Source organism: Tribolium castaneum, chromosome 2 (assembly GCF_031307605.1).
Source record: "Tribolium castaneum strain GA2 chromosome 2, icTriCast1.1, whole genome shotgun sequence".
Lineage (NCBI taxonomy): Eukaryota > Metazoa > Arthropoda > Insecta > Coleoptera > Tenebrionidae > Tribolium > Tribolium castaneum.
In genome coordinates, this window is record NC_087395.1 from 17386811 (window position 1) to 17412516 (window position 25706).

Genomic DNA, 25706 nt, shown 5'->3' on the forward strand with positions numbered 1-25706 from the left:
TTATTTACAGCTCCTTGTTTTTAATGTTAAAACCTTTGCTTTTAAGCAAGTTGTTGCACTCCTGTCGGCTGAACTTCTCCAATGAGTGTTGTTCGACGATTTCATCGGCGTCATTTAAAAATAAGAGGACGGGGGGCGCCCCCTGAATTTTCTTAAACTCCGTATTGTCGTATTTCGGAAGGTCCTCGTAAATGAATGCTTTCACTTCTGGCAATCTGTTGAGTTTACAACTCGGGCAGCTCTAAAAATATGCAATTATTTTCGGAAAAACAAAAGTGAGGTTATGTCAAAACTGGAAGGAAAATATCTCCGTTTCGAATATTTACTGTTTATATTTACGTTGAACGTAAATATTGTGCAACGTAGTCATGAGTGTGATAACGAATTTCGATGATTTGGGTGATTTTCGTTATTTTTGATGGAACTTACTTCGACCCTGGCCCTTGCAATTTTACTATCATTTGCTGCCTCTGCACTTGCCAATGCCAAAAAGGCAACACATGAAACGAGTAAAGACGCACAAATTTTCATTTTCTTTGATATCACAAAGCGGTTCGACCAGCGATAAGCGAACGTAGAGCTAGAAGGATGACCAAGCAGATACAGAAATAACAATAATTGTGTCGTGTTTTTTTACAAATTGTAGGCTTTTTGCCCACAAACATACCAATTAAGTGTTCCTGAGGTCGACTGAGATCACCAGACTGAACCTCGCACGATTTGCAATCTTTCTTATCAATTTTTTATTAAAAATTATTGTGTACTCTAATGGTGCTCATTCATAGATAATTCCCAAAAACAGAAGTTTTACGAAAATTACAATTTGAATTGGAGCACAAGTTAAGAATATCTGGTGGGTTTTCTTGGCTCAAAATTTGTCGCTGGGATTTAGTTTAACAACAGATTTCTTTTCTTTTACAGATTTTTTTTATTAAAAATATATAAATTTTCGGTGTTATATATTTATTTTTAATCTATTTGCCTTGTAAATTCTTAAAGCTTGTGCATTTTCCCTCGTAGCACACCAGGCCATTGGCGCACCGCGTCGTGGCTGGGGGAACCCCCTGGAGGACAATGTCGTTGCAAGCCTCGTTCTCACCTACGATTATTTTTTTTCCTGCAATTTTTTATTATTTGTACGTTTTTACCGAGAATTGTGTAGCAGACGTTGCAGCAACTGCAAAATCCCCCCGGTTGGACTTCCTGGTTTTGGCCCTTGCAGCCTTGAACTTCCTTGCACTGGACTGAGGCACATATTCCGGGGGTGCACACGATACAGTTGACAGTGTTGACGTAAATGGTGAAAATTAGAGCTGGGATTAATAAATTGCGATACATTTCGTGTGTTTTCTCTCCAATAATTGTTTTCTCACAATTTGAACAACAAACGCGAGCGATGATTGTAAACAACAGTGAACAGTTTAATCAGTAGCTGTATTTATTAACACAACAGCACAAACACAAGCACGTGACCTCGATCTTGATGGGTTTGGAATATACACAGTGGGTTTGAAAAAGAAATGGATTTTTTTGCTTCAAAATTCCAACAAGAAAATGGTGCTCAACATGAGTTTTAGTTAAAAATATTCGTCATATTAGGGCCACTTCATAACTAAAAAATATTTGAAATGAAACCTTACTGTGATTGTTCCATTATTTCAAAGTTATTGCTATTAAAATTGTCAAAAATTATTTTTTAAATAAAGAGGTGTTTATACATTTTAAGATTGTATTGTAGGTGGTATAACATTTACTGTGATTCCATTATTTGTTGAAGATCTAAAATAAATTCGTCGCCTTCTGGGCACCTGTTTCTATTAAAATATTTGTACTCATAATATTCATTTAATTAAAATTATCTTCTATTTGCAGTCTTTTTTTTCCTTTGTACACTTTTTAAATCTTACTTAATTTGTTTACTTAGGTACAAGGCAAATATAAAGTATACATTTTTTAGCTCATGTTTTTTCTTTACTTGTAGTAGATATTTGTACGCTTCTCGTAACCATTACATAAGTCCTTGAAAAAAACATTTAGCGAATAATTTTGCGATAAAATCGTCAATGCTTCATAATGAAGTCAAAGTAGGTATTAAATACAGAACAAACACTTTCGAAAGCAATTTTTCATCAAGATAACTTCCTGAGCATCTACTTTTAATATTTAATTAATTAACGTTGAAAAACATTTTCTATTTTTCTGTTTAAATTTAAATTAGGTATATTTACGTAAATCTGCAGATATAATTTATGAATTAAAAATAGCCTAAATCTGTTAGAAAAATTAGAATTTTTAAATATACAATAAAGAAATTCATTACACGGTTCAGACCACGAAGCAGTCCTTTATTGTAAGTACAGAAATGATAAAAAATTCATAAATTCACTTTACGTATGTAGAGATGTAGCCGTGTCTATAAAAAGACTTAATACTTGCTTAATTTATATCAACCATTACCTATGTATGTATTTGAAGGGGTCATTACAAAAACTACAAAAAGTAGTTAAGTTTCATTTTTGATTTGTTAAATTTATGTCTGTTTGAAAGTATCAAACGACCCCGACATCTATAATTTTATTGCTGTCGATGTTAAATATAGTTATTCAATGAGAATAATTATTAATGAATGACTTAAATGAAAAAAAAATTACCAAGATAAAATTAATTTGGACTATATTTCACAAAAATATTGATTTATTACTACTTGGTATAGCATAATTTAAGTATTTAAGTTTATTGCCGCCCCTGCCTATGACATTTCTACAAAAAAAAACATTTACCTACCTACTGGTTAATTTCGAAAATATGAAAAATTTTCAAACACTGAAAAAAAAACAATTTTTATTGACAGGGGGACATGGAACATTCTTTGTCGTACTTTGGAAATATGTAGTACTTAACCCCTTTGTTACACATATTACCTACCTTTAAAAATATAGTACCACCCTTTTTGTAACACCTCAAATGAACTGCTCCAAAACTGTTATTACGTTATTAGGGATATTGGTGTTTTAGTATAGACTGCTCTAACAACAGCATTGGAATCTGATGATGATGAAAACAAATCGGTAAAAAATATGTATCTGTTTTTAACTTCATGAACGTTATCAGTTGAATTTCCTTAAATTCTGTAAAGTCTTTAATTTTTTTTAATCAGCAAAACTAGTTCTAGCACAAATGCAAGATTAGTTCTAAAAATTAAATTATTAAATCTCAAAAAGTTCTTTCTGATCAGTGATCACCAAACATGTACTAGATTTCCAAATGTCTTCTTTATTTTTAAAAAAATTACCCTCGAATTATTTAAGAAATTATTCTTTTTCAAAAAACGAAGTCATTTTTACATTTTTTTAATCTTACGTAGTCGCTGACTTTTTAAAAAAATATCTTTCTGTATTGCTTTTTTTACTAATATTCGTCGTAAATTTTCTATAATATGAATTGAAACTACAAAAAACTTCTTTTTAAAACCAAACCAAACAATTACAAGGTAAAAAAAATACGACGAAAACTAAACCTCGGATCAATTGAATTATTTAAAGAAATGCAAGCCGCCTATTTACTAGGTATTTTTAAAAATATATGAGTTCAAAGAAACGCATAAAATTCATATTTTTATTATAATTTTTTAAAAAAGCAAAACAAACAATCGCCCCCTTCATTAAATTGAAAAGATAAAGTTTTTTATTTGTTATTATCAATAAGTTTTTAAATTGTTACATTATTTACCTCTTTTTTTAAATCTTTCTAACTTAATTTTCCAATTTTAATTATACAAGGTGATTAAAAAAAACGGACAATCTCTCGAGTGCTGATAAAGGACATCAAACTTAATTAAAAGTTCCTATGACAAAAAATTGTTTGAGCCTTTTTTCACGAAATAAAGCTCTTTAAAGTTAAGTTTTTGGGGCTATCAGATGACATTTTTTTGACTTTAGTCAGCGGAAACGACAGCTCTTGGGACATTAAACAAATACCTGTTGAAAAACAATTAAAAAACTTGCAAATTTGCCATCATAGGAAACAAAAGAGCAAAAATCGATACCGTTGCTAAGAAAACAAATTAAAAAATGTCAAAATTAAGTTACTTGAAAAAAATAGACTTCATTTTTGTGCCTAACTGAACGCCATACGAGATTGTCCATTACTTTTGAATCACCTGTATTGGCCAGAAAAATAGAAAAGTATATTATCAAAAATAGTAAACAAAAATGTCGGTTATCATTTAAAAAACTTAAAGATGGCGTTATTACTCAAAAACTAATGACGTCACAAATGTTACAGTGTTGTCAAAATGTAGCATTTTTTCAAAAACAATAAATTGGCCTGTCTTGTCATTCGACGATTTTTATTAAAAATATGTAGATTAGAAGATTTGTGCGTAAATTTTTTAAAAATCAGTTTTTGTAAGATTTAATGAATATCTTGGGTTTATAATTACAAAGAGAACCATTTTTGTAATACAAATTTTTAAGGACAGATATTTTATTTTTATCAACATCGACGAAATAATTTATTTCCGTTCTTGGACACATTTGCACAAAAATATGTGCTGTTGTTAAAATATGTACATATTTCGTTTATTTGAGCGTTGTAATACAAATAAGTTCGTATTATCAGTCAAGAAGCTGACAATTACATAGATATTTTAATGAGTTTTTTAGAACGTATACTGGGTTGCTCAATAAATTCGCCAAAATACAGGGTGCTCAAAAACTGGCGCACCAACTCAATGGTGTGTGGTAGAGAAGTGGTTACATATAAAGGTAAAAATAGTAAAAAAATTCTTTGTATTAAAGTTATTGATAAATAACGGATTTTAGATAAATGATATGTGGCAACGTTGTCTAACAGTCATGATCGTAATAGAATTTGAGCAACAATAAAAATAAATTATTTTTGAAACGGTTTCCTAGGAAATAATTCCCAGTGTTGGCACATCTACACATTGTGATTTTTTTGATGAATTTTAATTTTTTTAAATTAAAAAAACTGCTAAAATGTGATAGTAAATTTAAAAATAATTATTCATCGTTTTGTTACGGAATGATTACCTGGTATGAAACATATAAACATAAAAAAATAATGAAAACTAACGAAGTTAACACAATAAGTTTGTAGCTCCAGATTTTTTTAAATATGACTTTAGGAATTTTTTCAACATTTTTCCCGTAATCTGCACTTGCTTCTCAATAACGTACCACTGAGTTGGTGCGCCAGTTTTTGAGCACCCTGTATATTGAGACATTAATAATCATGTAATTACTAAATGGTGAAGCAATCCTTTATGTTGCTCCCCTTTGACAACAAAACATTTTAAAACTTGTGACTATATTAACATTTTTATCATCTACTCGCAACCTTGCCAAACCCCCATAACCGGCAAAAATTCCACCAAAGGTGCTAAAATTCGATCAATTTGCACAATAGCGACTTGTTCACACATTGAACAAACCGCTGTACGCAAGTAAATCAAATCCCCAATGACCGCAGCCCCAATTACACAACTCCCAATATTTTATTAAGCACAGTGAACCCATTGTATTGTTGACATCGTCAACACATCGATTTGTGCATCAATAGTCCATGCATATGCGCATTAAGGTCGAAAATACACCAACTCGAAGCGCAAACTCGTCCTAAATCGTCCACCTCGTTCGCCGATTAAGAATTTTCGGTTTTGTATTGATCCGCCAAAAGATAAGTTTAATGAAACTGACCGTGAGTGATAATGTTTAGACACATACACGAAATAGTGAGGGCTGAAATAGTGTGAGTGAAGCACCGACATGTCGAAGGTGAGTGGCACGCACTGAAAAAACTGCACCCAGCGAAAAACCAAACCAATATTGATAACTGATAGAACGGTCCAGTGGAAAAAACACGGTTTTTTCCAAAAACACCGAATTCACAGTTCAATCATTTTCCAGCTTGTTAAAGCGGACGCAGAGTGCGTAACAATTATATTCATTGTTTTCTTTTTCTGTAACAGGCTGGAACTGGAGCCGCCTAATTCGCGACCGCTCCAAATCCATCCCAGTCGATTATTTATAAACCACTGAAATATAGGCCACTCTTTGTAAATCATCAATTTTTGTTTTTTGGGCTATTTTCAAATTCAGTTGATGAGTCCTTATTTTCGTTTTTTCGCGTAAATAAATCGATGATTATGTAACCGTTCGCGCGAAATTCCGGGCCTCCGGACCCGATCACTGGAAACACATTGTAAGCCATGGTACCGCATGCCCATCTCCACTGGATGGCTGCCCATCGCCTCTCTGTTCCACTTGTACGTAATCAGATAACGTGTTTGACGTGTTATAAAATTCACGTGGAATTCGTATTGACATGAACTGTGTATACTGTTGTGCTATGGGTCTCCCAGTCGTAATAAACTTTTAAAAAGCTAACTGGCGTTCAGTTTAAACGGTGACCGCGATTGTGGACGGAGCACGTTTGAGCTGCTTTTCTGTGATTTTTGGGATTAACTCAATTCGGCGTAAGTTGACCGACAAGCTTATTTTTATTAAAACCGTATTTGAAATCACTCTATTGATAAGAGATTTTATCTAATTGAACTTCCATGTTTTGCTCATTTGGCAATCGAAGAATTTGAAATGGCACTGAAATTTCGATTTTCACAATAAATACATTCCTTTCGAAACACCGGTTGTAATATTTTTTCATCACCTGTTTAATTAAAATTGTAAACTTGAAAACACAATATTGCCGTCTCATATGAAAATGTTTAGATGTTTGTATTAAAAATACCAAAACGTTTAAAATTAGAGTTGGATTTTATCGTAAATTTTACGCCTATTGCCAATGGAACCATAAAACTTTGATGTTTAAAAATAAGTGTTTGATGAGTAGAAATCACAAGTAGGACAATAGAACGTAAGTGTGATAAGATAAAGAGTAGTTCATTCTACTTTGTTTTTACATCCTCACACCAATTTCAGTTTTATTGCAAGGCTTGGCGACTTTCCTTTGAAGGTTTCAGTTATTTTCATTGAAATTTTTTTTATGGGATAACGAGCAACTCAGGGGACCCACGCAGACTTATACCATCCTGTACTTTGTATTAGAATAATTGTCCAGAAAGTAGTGAGCGACAGGCATTTAGTTGCGATTTCTAACGTTTAAGGAAACTGGGATGAAAATCTTGTCACTTTATCGGACAATAACTGCATGAAATCGCCTTTACGTAATTCGCTTTTTTCCAAGTTTGGAATTTAAATAGTATGCAAATTTTGACTTTGACACGGTTCGAGTCAATTAAAATTTTTAACAGTAGCTTTAATAAAAAATTTGTGACTCCGCCACGCTTAACTTCTTTACTTGAGTGTTGTTATTGGCGTCATCAGTGACCCACATCATTACGGGGGCGGAGTGCAATTTTATTAATTTATTTTGCCGGTCGACTGAAACTGTAACAAGAGGTGTGCTGAAATATGCGAGTTTCTTCCTGAAATTTTAATTGGACTTTGGCTCGCTTAAATATGGAAAAGACCGCATTTGTTGCATAACTCGTGTGCTCAAATTATGAGGAAAACCAGAGGCCATTACTACGTGAGATTGCATCCTAAATAATTAATTCTTCGGTAATGGCACTGTGACTGCAAATTATGACACCGTCCTCACTAGTTTGCACAACTGAAAAATGGCTTGAACCAATGCGATAAATTCTGGTGTGTTTACAAAGTAGTTTATTTTTTAATTGTTATTTTAATTAAAACTGCTTCACGGTTTTAATTTCGAGATTTTAATTTTAATCCACTTACATTATTTTTTCACACATCGGTGCCTTAAAATGTTTTCATTTTAGTTTAAGAAATTACGTCATTCCCTGAATTGGAGTAAATAACAAGTTAATGCATGCAGGTGAGCATGTTCTCAGAACTGATAAAAAAGTGGTATCTTAAATAGTTACTCCACAAGTATCGTTTATTATTTGTTGTGAAAATTAAGACTCATTAGGCAATTTAAGCACCTAAGTAATAAAAATCGTCATTTTGGAGGTCTATATGTCATTTGATTTTTACAATGACAATTTGTACAGGGTGTATTAAAATTGGTGAATTCCGAGTTCAGATCACTGTAGAGAATCACTTCAATAACTCACATATACAGGCCGTTCCGTCTAAATCCCACATTAGAAGTATTGGTAGTTCTAATAACGATAGTCAATTGAAAATTTGTTTACAACCATAATCTCTTAGGTCTTGCTCAATGAAAATATTTTTAAAATGGTGACACTTCCGGTTATACCGGAAATCGCTATTAACTTCCTTATTTTAAATGGAAAGCAATATGTTTTAATGCGTTTTTGGATTTCTAGAGTTATTTTAAGGTAGTTTTCATAAGCTCTCCCTACACCTAAATTTAGCCGTTTACGAAATATTTAGGGTTTTTAATTTTTTTTTGAATTTGCACCTTCCAGTTCAAAAATCGATAACTCTGCTATTTTTTATAATTTGGACATATTTTTTAACTCATTTAAAAGAGGAAGCTTAGATCTTTTCTTTTGTGTTTTCAAATTTTTAAAAAAGAATAACAAACCCCAAATGTTTAAAGTTAAGTTTTCAAAACTTTAAGCACCCATAACTCATTTTTTTCAAATAAAATGACAAAAGTTTATTTCATTAAAACGTAGAGAATTTAATTCTGCATCAGGTTACAATAGTTTTTGTTGAGATTGACAAATCTATTACCCATGGGCCTTTTCTCATAGGTTGCCATGGAAACGAGAGAAAGAATGTTAGAAATTATGTTTTTTAAACAAACATTCAATGAATTTATTTTGTTTTCACATAACGGACAACACTATTTTGCACAGAGTTTGTCGTTTGTTTAATCAGAAATGCTTTTATAGCCAACTATGCAAAAATAGCTGTGGTTATTACGAAATTTTCCACAATGTCAAAAAAGCCAACATAACTTGAAAATTATAACAGATAGGTATAGGGAATGCTAATACAGATCGATGTAGAAACAAATTCGCTTCCATCTAGTAAAATAACAATTGGGACATTTCATTTGAAAAAATTAAGTTATGGGTACTTGAAGTTGTCCAAACTTAACCTTAAAATTTTTGGGTTTATTATCTTCTTTTCTAAAATTTGGAAACACTGGAGAACAGATATAGGCTTTCTCTTTTAATTCTCCAAATATGATTTATAAATCTTTAAAACCAAGATAGTTACCGATTTTTTAAGTGACAGGTGCAAATCCAAAAATTTTCAAAAAATCCTAAATATCTCGAAAACGGTTAAACTTTGGTGTAGGGAAAGCTGATAAAAACGGCCTTAAAATAACTCAACTAATCCAAAAACATAGTAAAAAACATAACTTTCCCTTTAAAATAAGAAAGTTGATAGCGACTTCCGGTATAACCGGAAGTGCCGCCATCTTGAAAATATTTTCATTGAGCAAAACCCAACGGATTATGGCTGAATACCAACTTTCGAATAAATATCTTTATTAGAACTTCCAATGCTTCTAATGTGGGTTTAGTCGGAACATTCTTAGAAAAAAAATGAAAGATTCTAGGCTTGGTTTAAAGATGCATTTTGAATTACGTTATCTTGAAATGCAGGCTAAAAATTTCAGTATTTATTGTTATTTATGTCGAAGATGATTTTAAAAATAGTAATGTGAAACAGTTTTTTGAAAAATTACCTTTATTTTGGAGTAAAAAATCCTTAAATTTTTGTAATTTTTCTTAAAAATTAAGCGGCATTTTAATTACAAAGTTTAAGATTCAATTCAAAAAATGATCTTCAAATCATTGTATCTTTGTGGGGAAGCCCCGAATTTTTATTTTTCTCAGTATTTGGGCCACTGAAGTGATTCTACAAAGCTCTGAGCTAGAAATTCGCCACTTTTAATATTTACAACAATGAAATAAATTATGAATTTGACGAACAAACCAAAAATCTGCAAATGGAATTTTACTCGTCTGTGATTGTCTCTTATGTTAAGAACTCAAATATTATTTTAGTTTTTAACTTTGTGGGCCAATTAAAGTCGCATTTTTATATTAATTACAACTTGGACTTGGTTCGCAAAGCACTTGACGTGAACATAAGTAGTGACTACAAATGTATTTAAATGAAGTAAAGTACAAGAGAATCAAACGAACTTGTCCCTTGGCGTGTGCAACGACCCATAAATCCTTAACAAGGAGCCATTGTACGTTTTTTACCCTTCTGTTATTTTTTTCCATGTTTGTGAATGTTATTATATTACGATACGATTGCCTGAAACTTCACACTATGCAATTGCGGATACAAGCGATAAATTTTGAAACAGAGTAGGTGTTAACATGGGGTAAACCTACGACACCAGAACTGCAGAAGCTTTCATAATTGCCGATAATGTGGCATTCAACAGTGAACAATTTCCCTATTAAATTTTATTTGCGATAAACCTTGTTGCTTCTTTAGGTGCGGCAAAAAAAACGGTCCCAGGTTGGAATGCTTGACAAACCTTGAACTTTGTTGTGGTCTTTTAAATAAATTGCTTCATTTTGGTCGTTTGTAATTAATATGCACCAGTGGTGACCCATAATTTATTGCAAGATGGCAACATCTGACGTAATCAAATTAATGGAAGGGTCGTAAACAAATAGTTGCATATTTTATGACCGACATAAATAATTTATAGTAAAGACGCACTCAAAAATTCAATTAAGCAAAAATTCACTCTTACATTTCTAACGGAAATGGAAATCAAGTTTAATCTACATAAAGGTAAAGGGATAAAGCCACAGCTGTAATCAGGAACTTGTTACTCGTGGATCACATCTCATTACGGGTTTTCTAAGCTTGATTAACTATCTACAAGCGCTTAGATTATGTTTTTGTGAGGTTGCTAATTGCGAACGTAAGCGAATTAATTTGCAGGTGGATAAATATTCAGACATTAGCATGTAAATATTTTGCATCTTTGTCATTTTTTGAGGAAAAGAAAACGCATTATTAATGTGAATACACTAATTGTGTTAGATTACCATTAATTACGCTTAAATGGTGGTTTTATGGTAATGGATGAGTTTAGTTAAAGCGGTGGTCTGGTGTGGGCCGAGTACTAGTGTTTTAAGTAATTACGTGTAGACGGGCTGAATTAATTGGGTTTGTCCTTCAATGTGAATCTGACAAAAGTTTGGAGTTTAAAACACCACTGGTTACAACTCGTATTAACGGTACAATGTATGCAGAAAATAATTTCATGTGTGTTTGTACGTTATTCCATGTTCGTACTTCCGTCATTAGTAGATTAATAATTACTTAAATTAGTCCAACCGTTCTAGATATACAGGCTGTTCCGTCTAAACCACACATTGGAAATATTGAAAGTTCTAATAAAGATATTTATTTGAAAGTTGGTACTCGGCCTTCATGAGTTCTGTTCAATGAAAATATTAATTTCTAGTTCAGAGTAGTCCAAATGTAGAAAAAATAAAAATTCGGGGCTTCCCCACAAAGATACAATGATTTGAAGATCATTTTTTGCATTGCGTTTTCTTCAAATATAGGCTAAATGTTACTGTGTTTATTGTCATTTATGATGTAGATGATTGTGGAGAATAAAAACGTAAAACAGTCAAAAAATTAGCTTCATTTTGGTATAAAAAATCTTAAATTTTGTAATTAATATGCCGCTTAATTTTTACGAAAAATTCCAAAAATTTAAGGTTTCTTTACTCCAAAATAAAGGTAATTTTTCAAAAAATTGTTTTATATTACTATTTTCAAAATCATCTTTGACATAAATAACAATAAATACTGAAATTGTTAGCCTGCATTTCAAGATAACGTAATTTAAAATGCATCTTTAAACCAAGCCTTTAAGTTTTTTCTAAGGGTGTTCGTTTAAATCCCACATTAAAAGTGTTGGAAGTTCTAATAAAGATATTTATTTGAAAGTTAGTACTCAGCCATAATACATTGAGTTCTGTTCAATAAATATATTTTCAAGATGGTGGCACTTCCGGTTATACCGGAAGTCGCTATCAACTTTTTTATTTTAAAGAGAAAGCTATGTTTTTCACTGCGTTTTTGGATTAGTTGAGTTATTTTAGGGGAGTTTTTATCAGCTTTCCCTATTCCTAAGTTTAACAGTTTTTGAGATATTTAAGATTTTTTGAAAATTTTTGGATTTGCACCTGTCATTTAAAAAATCGGTAACTCGCTTAGTTTTAGAGATTTCGGAATCATATTTGGAGAATTAATAAAGGAGGCCCGTATCTGTTCTCTAATGTGTTTAAAATTGGAAAAAAACTTAAGAAACTCGTGAATTTTAAGGTTAAGTTTGGACAATTTCAAGTACCCATAACTTAATTTTTTCAAATGAGATGTCCTAATTTTTATTTTACTAGATGGAAGAGAATTTTTTTTTGCCTCGATCTGTATTAGCCATGCCTATACCTATCTGTGTTAATTTTTGACATTGCAGAAATTTTTTTTACTAACCACAGCTATTTTTGCATAGTTTGTCATAAAAACATTTTTAATTTAACAAATGACAAACTCTGTTCAAAATTGTGTTGTTCGTCCTGTGAAAACAAAATAAATTTAATTGAATGTTGGTTTAAAAAACTTCAATTTCTCACATTTTTTCTCTCGTTTCCATGGCAACCTATGAGAAGGCCTATGGTTAATGAATTTCTCAATTCCAACAGAAAGATATTGTAACATTTAGGACCGGTTTATAGAAGCGTAATTAATTTAATAAGTAATTAAATGCGTGATTAACTGATCACGTGACCAAATTGAACCAATCTCATTGGTCTTCTCGCGTTGTTAACTTTTAACAACGAATTAAAATTTAATGCAGCTTTCTATAAACTCGCCCTTAGAGCCGGTGTACAGAACATTTTAATTGCAATTAAATTTTAATCGCCATTAACTTCACATTTGTCAGTGGATTTTAAATGGCAACTTAATTCGAATTAGTTTAATTTTGAATTAAATCTTAATTTCGCTTTCTGTAAACCGACCCTAAGAACCGGTTTATAGAAGCGCCATTAACTTAATCTGCAATTAAATGCATGATTAACTGATCACGTGACTAAGTTGACGCAATTTGGTTGGTCCATTCACGTTGTTAACTTTTAACAACGAATTAAATTTTAACAAAGCTTTCTATAAACCGGCCCTAAAACTATTAAACATAAGATAATGCAGATCAATGCAGAATTAAATTCTTTACCATTTAGTAAAATAAAACTTTTGGCATTTCATTAGAAAAAAATGAGTTATGGGTGCTTAAAGTTCTGCAAACTTAACTTTAAACATTTGGGGTTTATTATTTTTTTTTAGAAATTTGAAAACACCAAAGGACAGATCTGGGCTTCCTCTTTCAAATGAGCTAAAAAATATTTTTAAATTGTTAAAAATGGCAGTGTCATCGATTTTTTAAGTGGAAGGTGCAAATTTAAAAAAAAAATAAAAATCCTAAATATTTCGTAAACTTTTAAATTTAGGTATAGGGAAAGCTTATGAAAACTACCTCAAAATAACTCAAGTAATCCAAAAACGCATCAAAAAATATAACTATTCATGTAAAATAAGGAAGTTGATAGCGACTTCCGGTATAACCGGAAGTGTCACAATTTTGATAATGTTTTCATTGAGCAGGACCTAAGAAATGATGGTTGTATACAAATTTTCAGATGCCTATCATTATTAAAACTCCCAATATTTCTAATGTGGGGTTTAGACGGGACACCCTGTATGATTGATATTAATGTGGATGTGTGAAAGTAAAATAATTTTAAAGATTTGAAAGAATAATCGATTCGAAAATGTATTCCTTATGTAATAATTGTCACTGTAGGGCAACGCATTGTGAATCCGACACAGAAATTTCCAAAAGTCATGCAACACCGAACTGGTAAATTACATTTTGTTGAAGCGATTTTACAGTTTCGTTACATTGTAAATTATAACAAATTGTGCTGTAAATTGGGTCGCGCCATCTGTGTGGCCACATTTTTCTGGACAAAAAGCAGACAAGCATCATTGACGAAATTGTATCATTCTTCGTAAATAGCGACCTGCGTCACAATAGGATTATTAGTTCGATAGTTTGTTGATAATTCAACCTTGAAATGTTGCTTATATTTAAAACTGAAGTCATCCGCGGTGACTCCTAACTTTCATTTTAACGACAATAATAGAAAAAAACTTTCGCAGGAAGCAAATTTTCTACCTTGGCTAATTGCTTATTCCTCGTGTAATTAAAGTAAAAAAACAAAACAGAGATGTGTAGGTGAAGATGAAGCACGAGCTTAATCATTCAGGCTTGAAATTCATTAGAGTTTTTATGGGATTCTTCGAGAGCCTTTTAGGAACGGTTATTGAAGACGTTTAAGCGTGTTTTTCCCGGACTGCAATTAAATCTGCTCTAAAATTTGAAGTTATTTTTTAACTGGCGGAAATTAAAGAGAAAGTCTAATTTGTTTCCAATTTAGAAAATTGATGTTTACGCAAAAATTATTTGGTTGGGAATGCAAGGAATTGGGATAGTCTTCTTGCGGAACTGGGGATTAAATTAGAGTCGAATAAGTCGCAGTTTTCGCGGTAAGGCCTTGCGTGCTGAGGACTGAGAAAATGCTTTTTTGAAGTGAAAAACTGTGCATGCCGTGCATTAAAATAACTGTAGAAATCCTCACGATCAATCGTGAATTACTATTTCCTGGATCGTTATATTGCAACGTAAGCGGTTCAGAAATTATCGAACAGAAGGATGAATTTATCTCTTTGATTGAGAAAATTTTCGAATCACGACTAAGCTTCTGATTAACGCTCAGTATATGAATTCTTTAAAACTCGTTACAATGCAGTATTCTGAAAAATTTTCGAACACATGCATCGTTATTAACGTTAAATATTTTAACTTCAAAATTGTACTTCAAATAATAATAATAATACAATTTTTTTCAACTGATTAAAGACCAAAGAAACAATTTTGGATTTAATTTTAGTTTTGTTTGTTTATTTACTAGTGTGATGATTTTAATTTCTGCAAAAAGGTTTCGTTTATTTTATGGAATTTCGTCCAAGTAATGAGAGAAATCACTAATTTTCTATAGCCAAAATTGTCAGATACGCTAAAAAATACCTGTCAGCAAATTTGTACAAATAAACTGCCATGTTAATAGTTAAGTAGTAGGTAAGTGGCTGAAAATGAGTTGAAAAATGGTTGAAATCTGAAAATCCCGAATTTGTCATCCGTTTAAAACATACATCTAAAAAGCCAGTAAAAATGCAGTTTAAATGCGTATTCTTATTTTAATGTTACCGAGAAATATCTCCAAACTATTTTAGGATCAGATAGATAAGCAAGTATTACTTTGTTTACTCTTCCGGTTAAAAAGGAAGTTTATTATTTTCAAGTAGAACAAAGCACACTTGAAAATCTGCTATGGAAAATTAATTTATTTACCTTTTTTAGTCACACACAATTATTATAAAAAAATGCGGGGCCCTTAAGGGGCTTCTTGAGTTTGAGGGTTGCACCACTTTGTCCTATGTTAGTCACTGCTTATAGGTAAAGGAGGAAACATTAAAAATTTATTTTAACCAACTATTCCAAAGCGAATTTTTAAGCGAAGAAGTGTTGGAACTTTGAACGCTCTTATTTCAACAAATTTAATATTCGTACGAAGATCCTTATGAGTCCTATGACATTCGTTAAAATACCTTGATTTTCCACGAAAACATTAATTTTTGGATTAATAATAATTATTTTCTCAAATAATAAACATATTAGCGTCCGCAAAATTGTTATCATGACTTAAAGTACTTTATGACATTTTGCGAAAAAAAAGTAATCATTTTAGAGATCGTGTACCAAAAAAAATATTATAGGAAGATTTTCGAAAAGTGAAGCAAGAAATAGTTGCTTAAAAGTTCTTTTTACGTCAAGAATTTTTTATTATATTGACTTATGGTGGATTTTACAATCGTCAGATAAACCCTGGAGAAGTGATATCTAATATAGTTACTATGTTTACATTATGTTATTACACCAGTGCATTCTTTAAAATTTATCCCCAGGATAATAATAAAAATTTTGAGATTATGTTGGAACCCTGCGACATTGCCATAAGAACAGAACCTGGACGACAAATTTTAAATGGAGTTGCCAAAGTTGAAACAATTTTACAATTGATTTTAATTCAGGATGGATTTTAAATTAACATTGCCTGCTGTATTTTATGTTGTAGTTTTTGTTAATGAGAACTAATTATTTCAAAAGCTTATCACTTAGCAAAATCTACTAGTAAAAAAACATCATGATTAACAATTATATAGAATGTTTTCTTTTTAAAAAATACAAATTTGCATTGTAACATTACATTTTTTGGATAAAGTTTTTTTTAAATTATGTACAAATTTATTTAATATTTTAACATACTGACAGTAGAAGTTTCATTCAACAACTTCTCCATTCTAAAAGTTTTTGGGAAAATTATTTATGAAAATTACAGTAGAACTTTTATCGTTTTTCTAATAAGAATGCGTTTATCGTGAAGTTATTTGTAGGCGTAGCCATAAAAATTGGAAATGAAATTATCTTAACATCGATTCCACAGTGAAAAGTCAAGGTTCATTTTACAATTCTGAGAATTTTCTTTAATTAAACACTGCATTGTAATAACATTGCAAATTCAATGTCTAATTGAACATTTCATTAATTTTTGCAGCGTGTATATAAAAGTCCAAGTCGTTTTTAAATTACAGTAATTTATTCAAATTCCGTTATAAACCGTCTGAATTTGAGTGCGGCTCTCGTTGCTGGACTTTGAGGAACGTGAAGTGCAAATAAGGCGTAGGCGCGCCGATATTGCTAGCCCCAAGGCTCCCGTTATCCGAGCCAGATTCAAAATTTGGAAAACAGTCTGATAAATTGGCCAATTTTTGTTGCAGACGTCGACCCGGATTCCGACGTTTCGGCCCAAGACGCCGCAAATCAAGCCGAAACCGGCGGAAATCTCGCAAAAGGACCTGGGGAAGAGGGTCCGCGTGGTGGAGAAGGAGGGAACTCTGCGGTACGTCGGCAACGTGCACTTCTCCACGGGTGTATGGTGTGGTGTCGAACTCGACTCGACCTTGGGCAAGCACGATGGCGCCGTTAACGGGGTTCGCTACTTCGCCTGTTCGCAGCGCTGCGGCTTGATGGCGCCGCTGTGCAAAGTCGCGCTGTTGGAAGGAACCGAAAGTGCTGAAGATGGGGATTCTGGGCCTTACAGCATGCTCTTCATCGACCACAAAACCGAGCGAGATTCGTCCGAGGAGTCGATCGATGATCTGAACCGAACCGTCATCAACGTCAAAGAGCAGATCAAGCGCACTTTTAGCAAAAACGACGCGGTCTCGAACGACCTGTACGTAGACAATGGTCAAAAGTTCGACGATACGGACCAGCAGTCTTACGAGAACTTCTTCAACGAGCTGGGGGTCGAGGTCAAGAGGCGGAAAACCGCGGCGAAGAACGACACCATCGTCTTAGAGAAACCGTCGTCGCTGCCGCAACTGCGGACGAACCAAACGTTCGATTTCGGCGTCCTGTCGGCTTTGAGCAAATTCAGCCACTCGACCCCCGTCCGTGGCGACTTCGAGGAGTCTCTGCTGCGGAAACTGCAACTGACTTCGAACCTGGACGACGACGGGAGCAAACGCGACTCGCTGGAGTTCGAGGAGTCTCTGGGGATCCTCACCCCGGAGCAGATGGTCGATGGGACGAGCTTCATGTCTGTGATAAACTCCCGAACGCCTAGCTCCGAATGCATTAGAGAGATCAAGGAGAAGCCGAGCGAGCTCCCAAGCCCCAACCTGGTGGATGCGAGCGTCACCGACTTCAGCCTCGGGATCATCGACGAGCAGCTGATCAACAACATGACGCTCAAAACCGACACCACCATGAACATGGAGCTGCCTCTGGACCCCGTCGGCAAGGCGGTCACGCTGTCGCGCCCCGAGCAGACGCCCTCGCCCGAGGAGCTGCCTCTGGACCCGACCCCAATCGTGGAAAGCGACTCCAAGACCGAGCCGACCAAGTCCAAAACTTCCAGCTTTATTACGAGTATTACGAGCATTACTAGTCTGGATACGGGGTACCAGGGCGATGGGGAGATGTCCCGGCCGGCGAGTCGGGGGGCTGATAACTCGCCCCTGACGCGGCGCCCCCTGCCGAGGCCACAAACGCGCCGGCCGGACCCCATGACAGACTCCGATTTTTACACCGGTGGGTACAAATTAAATGCACAGTAAAGGGAAACAATAAAAACATAGTCAAAATAATAATCCGACCAACATAAATAATTATTATTATTATTTTTGTTTAAAACTTTGCAATACTTTGCCTCTTCATATCTACTAAAATTTTACCTTGTAGGTTATTTTAGAACTTTCTCAAAAAATTTCCATGATACAAATTTTCATTTCGAGTAGGTTACACTAGTTTTTTGCTGTTAAGTAATTGTTGAATGCTGATTTTAAACTGCTAACAGATTTTTTCTATCAGCACAAGTTTTCCAGATATAGGTAACTCAGAAAGTCATAACTCATAAGAGCATTTATTTAGACAAATGCACGTGTTGTTGAGTTGAGTAACTGCTGGACGTTGATTTCTAAACTGCCAACAGATTTTTCCTGCTAGTTCTAGTTTTTGAAATGTAGCTCTAAGATGGAAACTTGAACCAAATTTGGACGTCAATTTGAAATCTACACTTCAAAAGTAAATAGAATCACCTCTTAAATGCACTCCTAATGCCCAATTTAAGCAAAAGTTCAAAACCAACATTAGTAACATTTTAAGTTTCATCTCCTTGCCTAGTTATACACTTACTTTAAATTTTTTAATGCCACATCCTACTTTTTGAGATTATTTGGGAAAGGTGTTATCTAACTCTAAAAGAAAAAAGTATATACAGGGTGTCCATTTTTCGTGCTCCACCATGGGGATTTCAGTTATTATAAGAGGGGTACGAGGCTGGTTAAATTAAGTCAAAATTGCGCATTTTTATGCTGAACAATTATTTGAAAAAAAAGTTGAGTTGAGAGAAGTCTAAATTTTTTAATTTTTTTTGTTTAAGCGAAAGACAAAAGAAATAGACGTTTTTAAGTTAGACATTCTTCAGGCACTTTTTTACAAGAAATCTAAACCTGTCGTTGCCTTTCCAAGGCGCTCTTGATATCAGAGTTAAAACACTTAACTTTGATTTTTCTTATTTTTTGAAAAGTCTTTTTGTTTCTGGTTACAATGATGGTTACATTATATGATCGAATTTAATATGCTGATTAAAATTAAGAATAAAGCGTTTTTGCAAAGAGTGCTCTGGAAAAATTGTCTCTAAAATTTAGTTTGTTTAAGAACAAAATTGTTGACGTTTTTTCCAAAGCACTCTTCCTAAAAATGCTTTTTTCTCCATTTTGATCAGCATGTATAAGATTCGATCATATCATGTGATACATCATTGTAATCAGGGATAAAAATACTTTTCAAAAATATAAATAGTTAAGGGCTGTTCGAACATCCGCATCTATTGATATTATCGAGACCATACACATACAATATACATACCTACATACACACATGTATAATTTTAAAGTACTGTTTAATAAAATGACAAGATATTTTATTTCTTTATTATAACTTATGTATTTTTCATTTGCATAGAAATACGCATATAATTATTTCACTTTTTCATCCATATTTTTTAAAGCAACTATAGTATGTACAATGTGTGTTAAAATGGTTTTCATCTAGTCACCTGAGGCGACTTGATGTCTTGAACTAAGTCGATGCGAGTTTGCACTAATTCAAATGAAAACATAAAGGGGTTCCTGGAATCTTTTCAAGCAGGTACCTGCTCTTATTAATTAATTATTATAAATATTTCATGTCCATGTTATCGCGTCTTCTAGATTGTTCTACTACCGAGAACACAATGTTAAAAAACTGATGTTTGCACCAGCGCGTCGTTCATATAAACACATGTTCACACTAGCTTTTTTGAGTTAGAGGAAATTTAGTTTTTAAATTTAAAATATCAGTAGTCTTCGATTATTTTATTTTTTTGTTTTGTTTCCGATAGCAACGTGATTTCACTATTTTAAAACACGCTTCCCATAGCAACGTGTTTTAAATGTCCCAACAAAAATAAATTTGAATAATACTTGTGCGAAAACGCTTAAAGTTCTCGGGTGTCTAGGTATGCAACTCGCATACGCTCGTTGGATAAGACAGCCCTCTAACTTTTAACTTGGATGAAAACGCCGATTGTGTTAACTAATCGAGCTGAATAATGATGTTTTGAACGGTAATATTCAATTAGAATACATTTTTCCCTCAGTTTCCACTAGTTTTTCAATCACAAAGACACAAAACCGCCTACTCCAATTATAAATTCATATGATTGTATAGTATTTTTTTACTGGATGGTTTATGCTGATCCAATTTTTATAAAACACTGTGCGTGCTTTATATACCGTTTAATTTAATTACTGTGCCAAATATTATAGTTTACTGATCACTTCTAGTTGTTTAAACACTGATCGCTCTTTACTGCCATTTTTTGCACAGAAAGCGATGCTGATAACCACGAGGAGAACCCCCTGCGGGGCGACCGACGGGCGCAGGTCATCGACGGCACCCTCTACGGGGTTGACCCGCAAGCGGCGGCCGACATTTACGTCAACAACCGGGAGAATATGGACTCGAGTGGCATTTTCACCGACATTGAGTCCAACCCCAGAAACGAGGAGGACGTCAGGACGACTGATGTCTCCCCGTCCGACACCTCCACGAAGACCATTTCGGGGAACAGCCAAAACAACCTCCAGGAGATTTTGGAAAAATCCGCAACTGCTGAAGAAGAGGTCGCCAAGGAGAATCCGAAGAAGAGAAATGCCCCGAGTCCGGTCGTGTCGAGTCCTGCGAGTGTGCGGTCGCCGAGGCACAAAGAGGAAAATGCCTCGAAAAAATTCAAATTGCCCAAACGCGAGGTTGCCTCCAAAGTCAAGGCGATGCTTGAGTCGAGTCCTCAAAACACGGAGAAGAAAACTGTGAAAAAACCAGTCGGGCGCTGGGACGCTGTGATGAATAAAATTTCAAAGACTGAACAAAAAACTAATTTAAAAGACGTCAAGTCCAAAGTGTTTAACAGTGTGAATGTGGGTCCCGTGCAGAGACAGACAGAAGTGAGGAAACCGGGGCTGAGGCAGCCGTCGAGTGTGAAGTCGCCCAACACCAAATTGTAAGTTTGCGGCGAAAAGCGCTTTTAGCTTTTAAGAAATATGATCAAACCAAAAAGATTTTCTATCGAGTATTAACATTACTCTACGAAACCTCGTAAAATAATTAGTAAATAATAATTAAAATTATTATTATGATATTTTATTTTATCCCTCCATAATACACATTCTACAGGGTGTTTCACATAACTTTGCAAGGCTTGCGCCTAATATTAGAAAATTATTAAAACTGCTGTGCGTGACTTATTTCCAATATCTAGGCCCATTAGCATAATGCATCGATCCGAGAAATTTTGAGTATTTGAAGTCTCGAAAAACTTACAAATCGCGTTGGCCATTTTTCAGGTAATTTTTCATAATAATTGATAATTCATAAAACATCGACAAACGCTAAAATAACATAGTTGTGATTTTTCAGTTTATTTCTGGCAAACTTTCTAAATAAAAATATGCAAAAATCAAAGTAATTCAGTTTCAGACCCAATGTAGTGAATTTTTTAGCAAAATTTTCGCGAGACAGCATTTTTTTCGCAAAAACTGCAAAACTTGTCCTATTTTTGTAATTTTTGGTTTATTTTTTGACAAACTATTGCTAAACAATCTTGTTTGTGTTTTCAAATGCATAAAAAGGAAAATATACGTTATCTCTGTTGCTTTTTTATTTTTAAAAATAGAGGTGAGCATCTAGACCGCCAATAATGCACACGCATGCATCAATATTGACTTGCTTCCGGTGAATGCAAGGTCTATTCATCGACATTTTTTGCTTTTTCGGCTAAAACAGTCACTGTTTCCGATTCAAAAAGCGAGACAAAACAAGATTAATGATTTTGTGGAAATTTTTTTCTCCGTCATCGGCGGTTAAAAATTGAAAAAAAAAGGGAATTTTTTCTCACAAACTGTAAGATAGAGTCTGATAGCGCCTAAAATTACCAATTTTTTCGCCTAATCCAGGAGCCGCTCCGGGCAACGGTTCCGGCTACAGAAGCGTTTAAAATTCTACACTAAAAAATTCATAACTCAAAAACCAAAAGTCGTAGAGCAAAACGGTTTGTTCCAGAGAATTCAGCGGCTCATTGTATTATGCCAGCTTTTCACGAGATTTAAAATTTTGAAATTTTCTGATAAAGTTTCCTGAGTAAAAAGTGTGAAAAAAATATTTTTCTAAAACTCGCTCTAGCATAGTTTTAGTGACTTGTCTATACATTTACATGCCTCTAGAGTTGTTATAAGTCTAAAAAAAGTCCATATATTCGATTTTTTTATGTTTGATTTTTTCAATTTTTGTCGCGATTTTTGTCGATTTCCGGTACCCTGAACATTTATCAAGCAATAACTCCGAAACTGTTAGAGATAACCCAATGAAGTTTACTATCGTTGGAAAGCTCTTTTAATTATCTATCATTTGCAAAAAAGATTATTGTTCTTTGACTTATAGTTTTCGAGAAAATTGCAAATAAATGCAAATTTCGGTCTTATGAACAAACATTCATAACTAAAAAACTATTGGGAATTTGGCGATTTTCTTAGTGCCAGTCGATTCCTCGGATCATTTTGCAGATGCAAACATTAAAATAGTTCCACTTTTCAAATAGTTTTGCCGTAATTGAGAAAATAAAAAAAAATAAAAAAGTTAAGGGGGCCCTTAGAAAATGGCCAATTTTAAAAATTTCTCAAAACCAATTAAAACCCATCTTATCTGTTAGATTTTGAGGTGCTCTTTCCGATGGAAAAGGCGTTTTCTTTTACTTAATAATTAAATACACATTTGATTATTTAATTTTTGAAGACCCATGACAGTAGTCTGACTAATGACTGTTTCATTGATAGTCATAAATTTATGTTTTTGACAAACAATGATCATGTGTTCAATCAAGAGACGGCATGAATGTGATTCTAATCTATTTATCTTAATCACTAATTAACAAAAAACGTTGTAATTTTTTGAAGGGGTGAACAAACTATAGAAGGCTATCCAATTTTTCACAATTTGTAATCGAGTTCGTATTGGAATATATATTGTTAGTGGCATTTTACAGGCGTAGGCCTCGTGAAATTATGTGAAACACCCTGTATAAATCTGCGCTTACATCACAGAATTTTTTCTGGCGCATAAGCTCTTCAGTACGATATGACACTCGTTCTTTCTCAATTATTCTTTGTAGTATTAAGAAGTAAACGGGAGCAAGCTCTCAAATGTGACGCATTTATAAGCTAACTGTTAGTTAACCACCTTATCTAACAGTTATCTACGCGCGGTTATGTTGCGGTTTTATAACTCCTCTTATATCTCGGTTATATTGCGGATGTGTCATCATCTAACCTTTATTTACGCTATTATATAATTTTCCTATGACTTTCACGTGGTTGCAACACGTAGAAGTAAAGAAAAAGCAAAAATCACTGTTAAATGCACTTTATCACCAACAAACTAAATAATTTTAAACTATATAACCAAACATTTTTTAGAACATTTATTTTGCTTTGTAATTATTATTATAAAATGCCGGCGAATATTAAATATAACTGTAACATAACCATGCTTAGATCACCGATATATAAACTGAATCTGGCATACGCTATAATGCATCACTTACATAACAGTTATATAACCGTCACATAACCTTTGCTGTATACGCTAGACATAACCATGGTTAGAGCACTGATATATAACCCAAATCTAGCTTGGGCCATATTGCCTAAGAAACATAGCGGTTATCTAACCGTAACATAACCATGGTTATAGACGCTAAACCGTTATATAAGCTGAGTCTAACATAACTAATGGTTAGATTTGTGTATTGCGGTTATATAACCGAAAGATAATTCACTAAAACTGTGCTACTAGGGTACAAAATGCCGGCGAATATTAATAAATATAACTGTAACATAACCATGCTTAGATGTATAAACTGAATCAAGCTTACGCTAGATTGTATCACTTACATGACAGTTATACAACCGTCACATAACCTTTGCTGTATACGCCGGACATAACCATGGTTAGATAACTGATATATGCACTCAATATAACATGGGCCATATTGCTTAACGGTTATCTAACCATGGTTATAAACGCTAAACATAACCATGGTTAGCTAACCGTTATACTGGGACTAAGATGGTTAGGTTTGTGTATTGCGGTTTTATAACGTTATACAGCCAAAAGATGTCGTTTTTTGGAATATTGGGCTTGCTGTTGTAATATAATGTTTGTGGTTGTTTTTTAGGCGCCGGGTGAGGGCCCGGCCCGGAAGTACCGCGTCTCCGAAGAGCAACGTGGAGAGCAGCATCCACAGCTCTTTGAGCGACTTGAGTGCGTCTGGGACATTGCCGAAGACTGCTGGTGAGTGTTTCGGTGGCGACCTTCAACCTTCGATTAAGTCAACGAACCGGAAGTTTAACATTTTTAGATTCGCTAATGTATTTTTGATTTGGTCGCCGAAACGGTTTGATGATGATTGTTTGTCCACAAAGTGGGACCATCACTTTTTCGGTTCGTGGATTTGTCTCGAAGGAAATTGCTATTCCGGGGACATTCTCCCGGAGATTTTAATATGTATTTATTTCACTATTCAACTACCAGGTTATAAACAACATATCCGGTTTACGTGAAGGTTTTATTAAACGATAATGGCCGTTGTCTTGTTATTATGAGGAGCGTTTTTTGTTTGCTAATAACTACCGAACCACTACCGTCTTGATCAGATACCTCAGGAAACAATTTCTTTAAATATTTAATTATAATTGATTGGGCTTGATTTTTATGCGGAGATTCTTCATGGGTATAATCTTCCAACTAATGACTAGTTACATAAGTCGTTAATCTATTTGTGGTAACATCGAATCACTTTCATTCTGGAAACAGTAGATTAACGGTTTGTCTAGGCTTTTAATTTGGTTATTTTATATTAGGCGCACCCATCTATTGTTAACTATTAATGATACGAAGTTTTTTAGACACTGGTGGCTCTGTAACGGTCTTTTTATTCCACCGAAAAATAAATTAATAATTTGTTTGATGTTGGGCAAATTTCTTAGTCAATAAATTATTAAATTTTTATTCAATTAAATAAAATTTTTAATAGATAATTTACTCGAGCTTTGAACCTAATTCTAGATGTTTCATTATTTAGTTCCGTTTGTACAAAAAGTTGATGGTGTTTAATTAAATTTTAATTAGAATTTTTATCAGCGGAAATGGTTTATTTCTGCAAAATTAGAAAACAGTTTGGGAAAACCATCAAAATATTTTTACTCTGGCATCCGTTTTTGCGTGAGAACAGTTCGATCGACTTGCAAATGACGTCTCTGAGTCGATATGACACAGTTTCGAAAGTTGAAAGCACCTATTTCAGGAGACTAATAAATAACTTTTATAACTTGGCAAGATCTATGGGGTTAGACAGTTTTCCAATTTGGCTTTTCCGCATTATG

The 25706-nt window shown here is 33.7% G+C and overlaps 2 protein-coding genes and 1 non-coding gene across 5 annotated transcripts in view; 1 reads left to right on the top strand and 2 right to left on the bottom strand.

Moving 5' to 3' along the window:
- Nucleotides 1-4: 4 nt before the first annotated feature.
- Nucleotides 5-531, bottom strand: LOC658893 (selenoprotein M). The gene is made up of 2 exons (XM_015983266.2): nucleotides 430-531; nucleotides 5-241 (listed from the first exon to the last, which is right to left on the bottom strand). Exons 1-2 carry the CDS (start codon nucleotides 529-531, stop codon nucleotides 5-7), a joined length of 339 nt encoding a protein of 112 aa, XP_015838752.1.
- Nucleotides 532-904: 373 nt separating this feature from the next.
- Nucleotides 905-3388, bottom strand: LOC100141972 (uncharacterized). 2 transcript variants are annotated; one of them, XR_010333251.1, is made up of 3 exons: nucleotides 1719-1733; nucleotides 1149-1612; nucleotides 905-1099 (listed from the first exon to the last, which is right to left on the bottom strand). It is a non-coding gene; the product is annotated as an uncharacterized LOC100141972 (transcript). The 2 variants fall into 2 exon arrangements; XR_010333250.1 differs by having other exon boundaries at nucleotides 1149-3388.
- A 2222-nt stretch (nucleotides 3389-5610) lies between these two features.
- Nucleotides 5611-25706, top strand: part of LOC659034 (CAP-Gly domain-containing linker protein 1) — a 69119-nt gene continuing 49023 nt past the window's right edge. Inside the window, exons 1-4 of one of the 2 annotated variants that reach the window (XM_008199614.3) lie at nucleotides 5611-5798; nucleotides 16941-18258; nucleotides 20599-21271; nucleotides 24500-24615. In XM_008199614.3, coding sequence (XP_008197836.2) covers nucleotides 5790-5798; nucleotides 16941-18258; nucleotides 20599-21271; nucleotides 24500-24615 — 2116 coding nt within the window. In that variant the 5' untranslated portion in view covers nucleotides 5611-5789. Of the gene's footprint in view, nucleotides 5799-6346; nucleotides 6500-16940; nucleotides 18259-20598; nucleotides 21272-24499; nucleotides 24616-25706 lie in introns of those variants that run through there. The other variant, XM_064355232.1, reaches the window with a different exon arrangement.

Coding starts and splice junctions, on each gene's coding strand:
- LOC658893 (XM_015983266.2), bottom strand. CDS start 531: ATGAAAATTTGTGCGTCTTTACTCGTTTCATGTGTTGCCTTTTTGGCA. Junction 242..429: donor TTGCAAGGGCCAGGGTCGAA/GTAAGTTCCATC, acceptor GCATATTTTTAG/AGCTGCCCGAGTTGTAAACT.